The following is a 12,069-nucleotide window of genomic DNA, read 5'->3' on the forward strand; positions in this document are numbered from 1 at the left end:
CTCATTGTTTTTGCTCATGTCATAGGAGTCTACAGTTTTATATCACATGCCCTGGTCTTCATTCTTTTATGGCATGAGCATTTCAGTGTGATGATGGTTATCCCTGAAACAGGAAGGCTGAAGTTACTGAGGCAGAACAAACCAACCCAAGAGAGACCTTGTTCCCCATCTTCCTTTAGAATTCAAGTATAGATTCTTTTCACATGATTGGGTAAGACCAAGAGACGTGGCATGAGAGAGAACAGTGCACCCTTAGGAGTGTACAAATCCTTTATCTGGGCACAGATGCCTCTGAAGTAGCAACTTCTTCAGGATCCCCCCTTCATTCTTTTTCTCTCTCCCTTTTGTATGAGTTTTTCTCTTTTGTATGCTATGTTTCTTGTTGTCTTTAGTTAAAACATCCACTCTGTATGGGAAAGTGAAAGTCATGCCAGGCACTTTTTTCCATTCTTAAAAAGTGCCTCTTCCAGTGGCCAGGTGTGGTGGTTCATGCCTGTAATCCCAGCACTTTGGGAGGCCAAGGCAGGTGGATCACCTGAGGTCGGGAGTTCAAGACCAGCCTGGCCAACATGGTGAAACCCCATCTCTACTAAAAAAAAAAAAAAAGAAAAAAGAAAAGTACAAAAAAAATCAGCCAGGCGTGGTAGTGCCTGCCTGTCACATCTACTGTGGAAACTGAGGCAGCAGAATCACTTGAACCTTGAAGGCAGAGCTTGCAGTGAGCCGAGATCGAACCACTGCGCTCCAGCCTGGGCGACACAGCGAGACTCCATCTCAAAAAAAAAAAAAAAAAGGGCCTCTTCCAAGTAACAGATGGAAGATTTGAGCTGAAGGAGAAAGCAAGACGTGTTGTCCTCAAGGTGGGCCCCTGGGAGGGGACACGTCCTGGGGTCAGTTCGGGTTTCAAGTCGGGTGCTCTTAGCGGAGAAGGGGAAAGATGGCAGAGGCAGGTGGACATCACAGGGCCTCAGGCTTAGGGCTTTGGCCTAGTTCTTGGTTCCTTTGAGTTCACCTCCTCCTAGCCAGTGGCACCAACACTGGGCCCAGATGCTGGGTAATAAAGCAAGAGCCCATCAGACAGAAATGCTAACACCATCTAGCCCTGTGTTCAACGCGTCAGGGCCATGGAAACTTGAGGGACGAAAGGAAGCCAAGAAGTTTCTATAATCACATCATTAGTGGGCTTGCTCTGAGCAACTGCATGTCACCCACCAGAGCCAGCTGAGGCACACTCAGACGAGGGTGCCAGGTGGTCAACTGCAAGGGCAAATCTATAGTCGTGCAATTAGGATCTGCTTAAGCATAGACCTGGGCAGTTTTATGGAACCTTAAAAGGAGGGAGAAAGAAATCGTACATGGCTAAGATGGCTAATTATCTAATTTTTTGAGGCTAGAATGCATGTGTTGTCATTATTGACCTTGTATTTCTTAAAGTTTCTATTTATAAATAAAAGCTATTAGCTGGAAGAATGTCATCGATTCTCCCAAAGGATCCAAATGATTAGCCAGCATCGTTTCCACCTTTGATTGCTGGCCTGGGTCAGGGCAGTCAGGAGCATTGGTCCAAGGTGCTAAGAAGTGAGGTACTAGTCCCTTTAACATACCACATGTTTCCTGAGCACAGCCCGAGTTATGCGCTATGGGGCACAGAAAACCCCATGGTGGGTGTCATCTTGCTGGTAAACACAGCCCGTGGCACAGGGCAGACTATGTTCAGGAAAGACAATGGGGAAAGGGGCCGGGCAGAAGGCTGGACCCACCCTTGGTGACGGGGCCCTAGCTGGTCCTTCCACATCATCTCCCCACAGCCCCATCCCTGCTCTCTTGGCCTCAGCCCCCAAAACTATAGGGCAGATGCTTTCAAGCACACACACTTGATGTCTGAGATGCCCCCTCCCTCCTCCACCTGGAAAATTCTTTCAGGACCCAACTGTAATCATGTCCTCCTGGAAGTCCTCTCCATTCCCCCAAAGGTGACTTAATCTCCCTCAGTGCAGCCAGAACCACTTCTCCATCACTGTGATGTTACTTGACACACCATAGAGTAATTATTACCACACAGCGAAGACAAACAGAAAAATAACAATATGTATATATTATACTCATACTACAAGCTCCTTAAGGCCAGGGATGATTGACGTGTTACTCATTTTTATGCCTGGCATGGTGCCTGGCGCTCATTATAAACTTGTTGAAAGAACGTCCCTGACCCATCTCCAGTTCCCTCCCCTCGCCAGTGTCTTCTCTGCAGAATGATTGACACATGAGCCTGGCCAGTTGTCGCCTTTTAGTTTTGTTGTCTTATTTTCCTATGGTCTCCATTTGTTAACAGTGTTAAAAATCAACCCATTTGTTTAAGAAAAATTAAAGATCAGAACTTAGCTGTCAGTTTTGAAGGTCTGGGAGGAAGTTGCCTAGAGATGCTGTTGTACCTTCTCTGCTCTGGCTTGATAGGGATCAAAGGCCCCCGTCCTGCCACCCATTCCTTCAGCAGGGACAGTGAAGGCAGCTTAGAGTGCCAAGCACCCAGTGCCAGCATTGTAACCTGCCCCTGAGGCTCTGGGATTTAGGCCCTTCAGATCAATGTGCTATCTGCAGGGCCTGCATTCCTGCAATCTACAGGCAAAGCCATGGTTGTATAAAACCAGTTCCCCCATGTATTCCGGTACTATCTTGTTGGCAGATTTCTTTCTTTCTTTCTTTCTTTTTTTTTTTTTCTTTTGAGACGGAGTCTTGCTCTCTCGCCCAGGTTGGAGTGCAGTGGCCGGATCTCAGCTCACTGCAAGCTCCGCCTCCCGGGTTTACGCCATTCTCCTGCCTCAGCCTCCCGAGTAGCTGGGACTACAGGCGCCCGCCACCTTGCCCGGCTAGTTTTTTGTATTTTTTAGTAGAGATGGGGTTTCACCATGTTAGCCATGATGGTCTCGATCTCCTGACCTCGTGATCCACCCGTCTCGGCCTCCCAAAGTGCTGGGATTACAGGCTTGAGCCACCGCGCCCGGCCTTGTTGGCAGATTTCTTTGTAGAAATTCTTTTTTGGATTGCATAGTGTTCATAAGGAAAACTCCCCAGTTAAATGTGTCCTCTGAAGATGGCTTCACTCTGTGGTGAGGGCTTCTTGCTTGTCTTAGCAAAGCATCATGTGAAAATAGCACTGGCATTGCAGTTTCTTGACTCTATGATTTTTAAAGTGTAATAATGGGAGTTTTTACCTGTCTAAAACAGATTTTGTATATTTAAGCTATTAAACCCCTGACAAATCTAAACTCTTCTGACCTCTTTTACAAGGCTGGAGACGGCTAAGGATATCACTACATAACATGCCATCTATGTAAACAGTGCGTACTTTAATATTTGAAAAGGATGATTGATTATTACAGTCAAACAGAATTGTAAATAGAGCTAGAAAATACTAGACTGTTGTTCCAGGAACCTCCAGATGTGAAAGTGAGGTGCTTGTTCCTCCTGCTGGACTTTTCTGTGTTTATGCTTGAGGCTTCAGAAGACCTCAAAAGCCCTTAACCAGCATCCCTCGGTCCAGCAAGATGCCAGTGGAAGACGCAGCTCCTGGGCCCGCCAGAACAGGTAGCAAGGCCCTTGTGGCAAGCAGCTCACCAACCTTCTCTGGGTATCTGTACCTTCCTGGGCAAGGCGTGTGACCATCGAGCTTTTCTATATCTGTGTGGTTTCCGCGTGTGTGTCACACTGCCGTCTCTCTGCTCGCCCTGACTCATATCCAAGCACTTTGTGAACAGGCAGCTCTCCCACGTCTTCATAGTGTGCACCTTCTTACCAGTCAGCCTGAGAGCTCCTTCTATCGGGCTGTCACTCGATGCCTCTTGTAGGCCACCTCTGTGACCCAGCGTGTCTCCATTTCTGCTGTCTGTCCCATTGTTCTTCCATGGGAATTGCCTGCCTTCTTTCCTATTCAGAAACAAACCATTTCTTTAACCTGAAAGTGAATTTCTCTAGTTCTGCCCCTCCCTGTACCATCTTTGATGCCTGTTCTCTACAGCATCCTAGAGGCTGGGCTCTCACCCAGCCGAGGCTCTGCTGGGAAACAGGCTTTGGCTTCGCTCTCAGGCTCTGGTTCTCTGGTTGCCCTGACAGTTCTCCCTGTGTCCTCAAAGTCTCGCTCACTTTCTCCCTCCCATCAGATAACAGATGTTTTGGCATCTGCCTCCAATGGGAATCAAGCCCATTTCTGCAAAAAAGCTGAACCTCCATGATGGTTGGTGCTGTCTCCATTGGCGGGGACAGCGTTCCAACGACACCTTCCTGCCCTGGGCTTCCTGAGGTGGTGGAATTATCAGGCGACACCCTTGCCGGCATTCCTCTTCCTTAGCAGCTTATGATGTTGGCTCAGTCAAGCTGCTTCGTTTTTGCTGTATCAAAGTCTTGCCTGAAAAGTGTCTGTCCCAGGCTCTGGGGCTTTCTTTGTCTTCATGCCTGTTTGGTCTCATTTCATTGTTTCCAAGGAGAGTCCATTTAGGCCTTGACAGGTGGTCATCGAGGAGCAAGGATCCCGGGTCAGAGCACTGGGTTAAACTATGCTGTTGCTTACAGGGCCTGCAACAGGAGCCCTGCATAATAACTGGGGGAAGCCAGACTCGCCCTCCCGAGAAGCCGCCATGCAGGGCATGTGCCCTGAGAAAAGCCCCACCCTTGCTGGGGCCTTGCTGTCCATAACTTTGCTCAGCTCCCCAAGACCAGGCATGAAGGGTACTTCTGCCAGCCACAGACTGGGCTGCTCAGTGGTCTGGGGCCTGTGTGGCTCTCAGAATGTTTGAGGTGACTGTGAAAGAGACGACCTTAGAAACCATCCAGCCTGGATGGCTCAGCCAGGTGGCGAGGCTTCCTAGTAATAGTCTTCAGGTGGTGAGAACTGGTTTGGCACCACAAGCATCTGGAGCTTCAGGAACAAAGAACGAGAGTGTATTTCATCAAAGGGTTGGGAAGAAAAACCACGGCTAGGTTTGTTATGTTTGTTTTTTTAAGATTCCAGGGACCATGGTCTCTGGTTACATTTTACAAAGAAACAACCAGCCATAATGCCAAGTTCCACTGTGCAGAGGTCACAGGCCCTGCAGGAAATAGAGCCTGTGCTGTGCAAACACTGGAAGCTCCCTCCAGGTGGAGACTCATGTCCTGAGCACCCCCCGCAAGCCACAGGCTGGTCCTTGTGTTCAGATTACATGAAGAGGCCCGGGGCAGGGAGTCTGGCCAGTGGAGCCACTCTCTGCCACTTGGGAGGTCATGAGCTCCTGGTGGTGGCCAGCAGAGCAGGGGGAATAGGCCTTCCTGTCCTTGGGGACAGCTCTTCTCCCTGCCTGCTCTGCTAACCCTCTGTGAGGGTGCAGAGCCCGGTGCCACCTGGGGAAGCCAGATCAGGAACCTCCAGGGCCCAGCCTTGGACCAGGGAAGCTCTGCAGGTTCAATGTGAAATTGCAGAAAAAGGCAATAGGAAAAGCACGCGGCTGATGGCTCCTGGGGAATCAGCTAGACTTGGGCCGTAGGACAGGAGAAGGGGCCATAAGCAAAACCTCACGCTGCAGCCTCAGATCTGGTTCCCCAGGGTGTCAAGGGCACCAAGGGAGAGTCCTTGGCCCCCTGTTGGCATCTTACACTTGACCAGGGCTCTCCCAGGGCCTTAGCCACCACTGTGGGCTCTATGGGCACAGGATCTTCTGTGTCAGGCTGGGTGGCCACCATCTGTACAACTGTGGCTCCCAATGTGAGTTAGAACAAATACCCCTTCTTTCTCCAAGACACACACACATGCCAGAAGTTTCCATTGAGATGAGAAAACCACCAGACAGGGTATGTGTAAATCTACACTTTCTTTAGATAGAGGACCTGATTGGGAGAATGGGGAACGGCTGTGGGAACCTTGGAAAAAACAGATTGGGGGTTTCCTGGGGAGACTTCATGACTGGGATCCTCTGCTCACTCAAGACAATGGATTCTTATGTGATTTTCCCCCCAGGAGGTACCTAGTAGGCCGACTGTGAGACTTAGGTAACTGGGCACAGGTTCAGCCCCACTGAGACTTCTCTCTCACCTTATTTATCCCCAACAGTAACTTGCTGGTTGAAGCCATAATTCCCTGGTTCCATGGAGCAGAGAAGTGGGGCTGGTATGGTGAAGGAGTTTGTCCAGGAGGGACAAAGCAAACATAGAACCAAACCATGACCACAAGCTGGATGGGCTGGGGGAGAAGTCTGGTGATGGATCCCTTGCCTAGAAAGAGAGGCAGGTACCAGGGACTTGGACAGGTGCCTGCCCAAGCAGGCTTGGATCCCTACCTTTCTTCACCTTTCCTCTTTGGCCATGTTGTATTAAAAACTGAAGTCTTGGCTGGGTGTGGTGGCTCACACCTGTAATCCCCATAGTTTGGGAGGCGGAGGCAGGTGGATCACTTGAGGTCAGGAGTTCGAGACCAGCCTGGCCAACATGGCAAAACCCCATCTCTACTAAAAATACAAAAATTAGCCAAGTGTGGTGACGCACGCCTGCAATCCCAGCTACTTGGGAGGCGGAGGCATGAGGATTGCTTGAACCCAGGAGGTGGAGGTTGCAGTGAGCCAAGATTGTGCCACTGCACTCCAGCATGTGTGACAGAGCGAGACTCTGTCTCAAAAAAAAAAAAAAAAGCCTGAAGTGAAGTCTTGCCCTAGCCAGGAAACTGCTGTGATAAAGGAGCATCAGGGCCGGGCACGGTGGCTCATGCCTGTAATCCCAGCACTTTGGAAGGCTGACGCAGGTGGATAATGAGGTCAGGAGTTCAAGATCAGCCTAGCCAAGATGGTGAAACCCTGTCTCTACTGAAAATCCAAAAATTAGCCGGGTGTGGTGGCGGGTGTGTGTAATCCCAGCTACTCGGGAGACTGAGGCAGAGATTTACTTGAACCTGGGAGGCGGAGGTTGCAGTGAGCCGAGATCGTGCCACTGCACTCCAGCCTGGGCAGCAGAGTGAGACTCCATCTCAAAAAAAAAAAAAAAAAAAAAAAAGCATGGGAAGGAGGGATTGCAGTATGAATTCCCTAGATAGGCAATTTCCTCTACTTCATCAGGTAATCCCTGAGCCAAGGGTGAACACCCCTAGAGATGTGTCTGCCTAAGACCCGTACTGCCAACCAAACAAAAGGTAGAGCAAGCATCTCGCAAGACATTGCTCAAATCCAGTGTGGTTTGACTCTAGAGTAACCTCCAGTCTTTTCCTCTCCCCTTTTAAGTGCAAGCCTATACTGCGGCAGGACTGAGTCTGGGTATGTGGCTGGGCAGCCGGCCATGCATGTTGCAGCTGGGTGATCACTGTGATTCTTGGTGTGATCTGGGTCTGTGATCCAGCCCATCCTCTGCTTCTCTGTACTATTGCTCTGGCTCCTGGCCCTCTCCTTGCTATGGGTCTTACCCTCAAGTCGCTCTCTGATTCAAAGATGAACTGCTAATCAATGTTCCTCTAATGAAAGATCCAATCACTCTGCAGCATGTGTGTATTCAAAGAACCTATCTAAGACTTTCTTTTGGTCGTGGTGGGAGGCTGTTGCTGAAAACATGCCAGAGCCCAGTGTGGAGGTCAGCTGACAGGCCGTATGACCTTGGCAATGGACTACTGGTCGTCTGGGACTGCTTAGGACTGTGCAATGGAACTTGGGGGCAAAACTGATAGAGACAGCCAATGGGCCTTAAATCCAGCAGGCAAAGACAGAGTATTATTTGTGTAGCCCAGGGCTTATCAAAGTGTGGTTCTTGGACCACGTGCATTAGTATCAGCTGCAAGTATTTGGTAAAATGCAGATTCCTGGGCCCTACACCAAACAGATTGAATTTGAATCTCTGGGGGTTGGGCTAAGAAAAAAAAAAAAAACAACCCTACATTTTAAACAAGCTCTTCAGCTGACCCTTGTGCAAATTTGAGCCCCTGCTGGAAAACCATTAGAATTTGCAAATGGCCCCCTCAAAATACTCTAGCCAGTCCCACTAAGTCAAAGACCAGAATCTGAGAACAGGGATGGGGAAATTATTCCTTTTTGTGGATGATTATGCAGCTGGGCCGTGATTTCACACCCAGGGGCCATGAGCTAAGATGGAGGGGAAGGAAGGAGTGTAATGTGTGCCCTCTGCCTCTTCACCAGGCATCATCCTCTCGCTGGCCCTGGCTGGCGTTCTTGGCATCTGTATTGTGATGGCAGTGTCCATTTGGCTTTTCAGAAGGAAGAGGTGAGCTGGTTTGGGCCCAAAATGGGAATGGGCAGCCATGTGTCCATGATGATTAGTCTGCCTGGGAAGGCAGCTTTGTGGCATGAAGAGCCGCAGTCACCTGGACCAAAAGTTACCCTAGGAGTGCTGTCCCCAAAGCACCCATGCCCTGGCCTCCTTTGCATGAGATACACACGTGACCCTGGTCTTTCAAGGGGTTCAAGGGCCACTGTGCTCAGATTTGGAAGCGTGTGTGCCTTGCTTACTGCTATTGTACAGCCTTGGATGAGTCTCTTGACTTGGGCCTAGATGAGTCTCTTGTGCCTAGAGCTAAGCAGCAAAGCTGTCTTCTTATCAAGATCTTTACATATACGTTTTCATCTATGAATCCAAAAAGGAAGATGAAGGAAAACCTGATCTCCCACTCACACTAACTCTTCATGCCCTTTGCCCATGTTTTTATTGTCACATTTGGCTTTTCCTAAAACCTAATTTATTTTGGGGGTATGAAAAATAAAAAGGTTTCTGGGAACCCTGTTATGGAATCAGGGTTTGGAGAGCGGGGGTGACAATGAGACCTCTTTCAAAATACAGGTCTAGTATTGTTAGGTGTGGAAGAGAACAGTTGGAAAACGAACACGTCCTGTTTTGGTTAAAGCTTTATTTGGTGACATTCCCTCCCAAGACCAACAGAATTGGGGAAAGGTCCCAAAGAGAGGAATCCAACTTTTAAAAACGGCCTCATTCCCTACCTGAGTCAGTCTGTTCTCTGGCTTGCTCGCTCTCCTCTCTAACAAGACTTATGTGTTCTTTTTGTTCTAGTATCAAGAAAGGTGATAACAAGGGAGTCATTTACAAGCCAGCCATCAAGGAGGAGACTGAGGCCCACGCTTGAGGTCCCTGGAGCTCCTGGGCACATCCAGGAAGGACCTCACTTTGGACCCTACACACTTCAGCTCACTGGACACTTGCAACACCTCAAGGTGTTCTCTGTAGCTCAAGCAAACATGACAGGCCTCAGGGGATCCTCTGCTGGGTGCCTCCTTGCCTTGGGACCATGGCCACCCCAGCACCATCCAATCTATGGATGGGATACACTCTCAGACCAAGCAGCAGGAACTCTAAGCCACTCGCTGTATCTGTGTGAGATTGTGAAGTGGTCTGAATTCTGGGATCACAAACCAAGCCATGCTGGTGGACCATTAATGGTTGGAAAACGCTTTCATCCAGGGCTTTGCCAGAGCATGCTTTCAAGTGTCCTGGAAATCCTGCTGCTTTTCCAAGCTTTTAGACAAGAATGTGCACTCTCTGCTTAGGTTTTGTTTGGGAAATTCAACTTCTTTCCTCTGGAGACGGGGCATCTCCCTCTGATTTCCTTCTGCTATGACAAAACCTTTAATCTGCACCTTACAACTCGGGGACGAATGGGGACAGGAAGGATCAAGTTGTAGAGAGAAAAAGAAAACAAGAGCTATACATTGTGATATATTAGGGACACTTTCACAGTCCTGTCCTTGGGATCACAGACACTGCACAGACCTTAGGGAAAGGCAGGTTCAAGTTCCACTTCTTGGTGGGGATGAGAAGGGAGAGGCAGCTAGAGGGAGGGAGAAAATGAGAAGACATGGATGATCTTGGAAGAGTCTCACTTTGGAATCAGAATTGGAATCCCATTCTGTTTATCAAGCCACAATGTAAGGACAGAACAATACAATACTAAGTCCAAATCTAACCTCCTGTCAGTGGGGCAGTTATGTTTTACACTCTACAGATTTTACAAATAACAAGGCTATTCCTCGAAAATCTGTTGTTGCTGGGTCCTGGAGGAGACATGAGTTCCGAGATGACCCAATCTGCCTTTGAATCTGGAGGAAATAGGCAGAAACAAAATGACTGTAGAACGTCATCTCTTTTGGCCAAATTTCATTTCAGCCACTTCTGCAGGATCCCTACTGCCAACCTGGAATGGGGACTTATCTACTCCTCTCTCTCTCTCTGTGGATGTCAAATCATGGTTTAGATCAAATATATTTCAAGCTATAAAAGCAGGAGGTTATCTGTGCAGGGGTTGGCATCATCATGGTATTCAGGGGCCAGTAATAATGGAACGCTACTAAGATACTCCATATTCTTCCCCCTGAGTCACACAGACAGTTTCTGACAGGTGCAGCTCCTCCATTTTCCTCCCGCAGGTGATGACTCAGTGCCATAACTGAGAAGTAACTGACCCCTAGTTGACAGCACCTTGCAGTTCCCCGAGAACTTTCTGATTCACAGTCTCATTTTGACAGCACACAATGTCCCCTTGAAGCATAGCTTTTTAAATATCTTTTTCCTTCTACTCCTCCCTCTGACTCTAAGAATTCTCTCTTCTGGAATTGCTTGAACCCAGGAAGCAGAGGTTGCAGTGGGCCAAGATCATGCCACTGCACTCCAGCCTGGGTGACAGAGCAAGACTCTCTCAAAAAAAAAAAAAAAATTCTCTCTTCTGTACCATCACAACTTTTCGTAATGATGGCAAGCCTTATGTCTCGGGAGCCTGTTTTGCTAGGCAAAGTTTCAAGTGACCTAATGGAGGCTCAGACGTGTGTGTGCACTCAAGACCTCTAACAGCCTTGAAGCCTGGGGTGGCATCCCGGCCGTGCCATTAGCATGCCTCATGCATCATCAGATGACAAGGACAACCCTCATGATGAAGCAACATGAATTAGGGGGTCTCTTGGCCTTGGTTCAAAATTGTCAATCAGAAACTAACAGAAAGGGCTCCAGAGCAGTGGGACTGTCTGTCAAAAGACTCTGTATATCTTTTGTGGATGAGTTTTGTGAGAGAACAGAGAGACCATTGTACCTGGCATAAGGGCTGTTCATGAAAAGGGAGACTTACTGGGAGGTGCGAGACAGTGGCATTTCTCCTCTCCTCTTCCTGCTCAGCACAGACCTGGCTTGCAGCCCCCAGGCTGAGACTAGACAAAGCCAGGGAGGCAGAAAGATGCTCCAAGAACCAACACTGTCAATGTCTGCAAATCCTCACAGGATTCCTGTGGGTCCAGCTTTGGAACTGGGAAACCTTTCTTCAGATCCGCACTCATTCCACTGACGCCAGCTGCCCCTGAAGGATGCTCAGCGGCCGCCCACACGCTCCTAACTCTGCTGCATGGCAGATGCCTAGGTGGAAATAGCAAAAACAAGGCACAGGCTGGGGCCAGGGCCATGGGGGAAGGCCCTAGATTCTCACTCATGTGGGATCTTGAATCTCTTTCTTTGTTCTGTTTCTGTAGTATCATCTGGTAAAAGTTTTTAACAAAAACCAAAAACTCTGTATCTGTTTCTAGCGTGTGCTGCATTGAGTCTATTAATCACATTTCAAGTTCACCCTACATTCCTCTCCTCTTCACTAGCCTCTCTGAAAGCGTCCTGGCCAGCCCTTGAGAAGCACTGGGGTCTCAAGTTCCCGTGCCTCAGCCCATAGGCACAATCCTCAGTTCCTGTGCCTCAGCCCGTAGGCCACTGTGATAATGGTCTAGCACTTCTGTATTTATTGTAAGAATGATTATAATGAAGATACACACTATAAATACAAGAAATTATAAATGTTTTTCACATCAGACTGTTCTGTTTTCTTGGAGGTGAGGTTAAAGCATTACTATTTGCAAAGCACTCTGTAGCTCCCCGTTATGGGGATAGGTAACTAATCAGAATAATAATGTCACTCGCATCCACGTCTTAGAACCTGGTTTCAAAGGCAAGTATGCCGGTGGACTCAATCACTTTCCTGAGGATGGAGGCCTATGGCATGTGTGGCTGCAGGTCATGACACTGCTTAATGGTGCTGGGAAGCCTAGAGGAATCCAAGAAAGACGCTGGAGG

At 48.6% G+C, this 12,069-nt stretch overlaps 1 protein-coding gene across 2 annotated transcripts in view; it reads left to right on the plus strand.

The window, feature by feature from the left end:
• LOC105488928 (carbonic anhydrase 12) overlaps nt 1-11,807 on the plus strand; it is a 59,797-nt gene extending 47,990 nt beyond the window's left edge. Inside the window, exons 9-11 of one of the 2 annotated variants that reach the window (XM_011753450.2) lie at nt 7,236-7,268; nt 8,139-8,223; nt 9,025-11,807. In XM_011753450.2, coding sequence (XP_011751752.2) covers nt 7,236-7,268; nt 8,139-8,223; nt 9,025-9,097 — 191 coding nt within the window. In that variant the 3' untranslated portion in view covers nt 9,098-11,807. The remainder of the gene's footprint in view (nt 1-7,235; nt 7,269-8,138; nt 8,224-9,024) is intronic. The other variant, XM_011753456.2, reaches the window with a different exon arrangement.
• The last annotated feature ends 262 nt before the right edge of the window (nt 11,808-12,069 follow it).

This window comes from Macaca nemestrina, chromosome 7 (genome assembly GCF_043159975.1).
Source record: "Macaca nemestrina isolate mMacNem1 chromosome 7, mMacNem.hap1, whole genome shotgun sequence".
Lineage (NCBI taxonomy): Eukaryota > Metazoa > Chordata > Mammalia > Primates > Cercopithecidae > Macaca > Macaca nemestrina.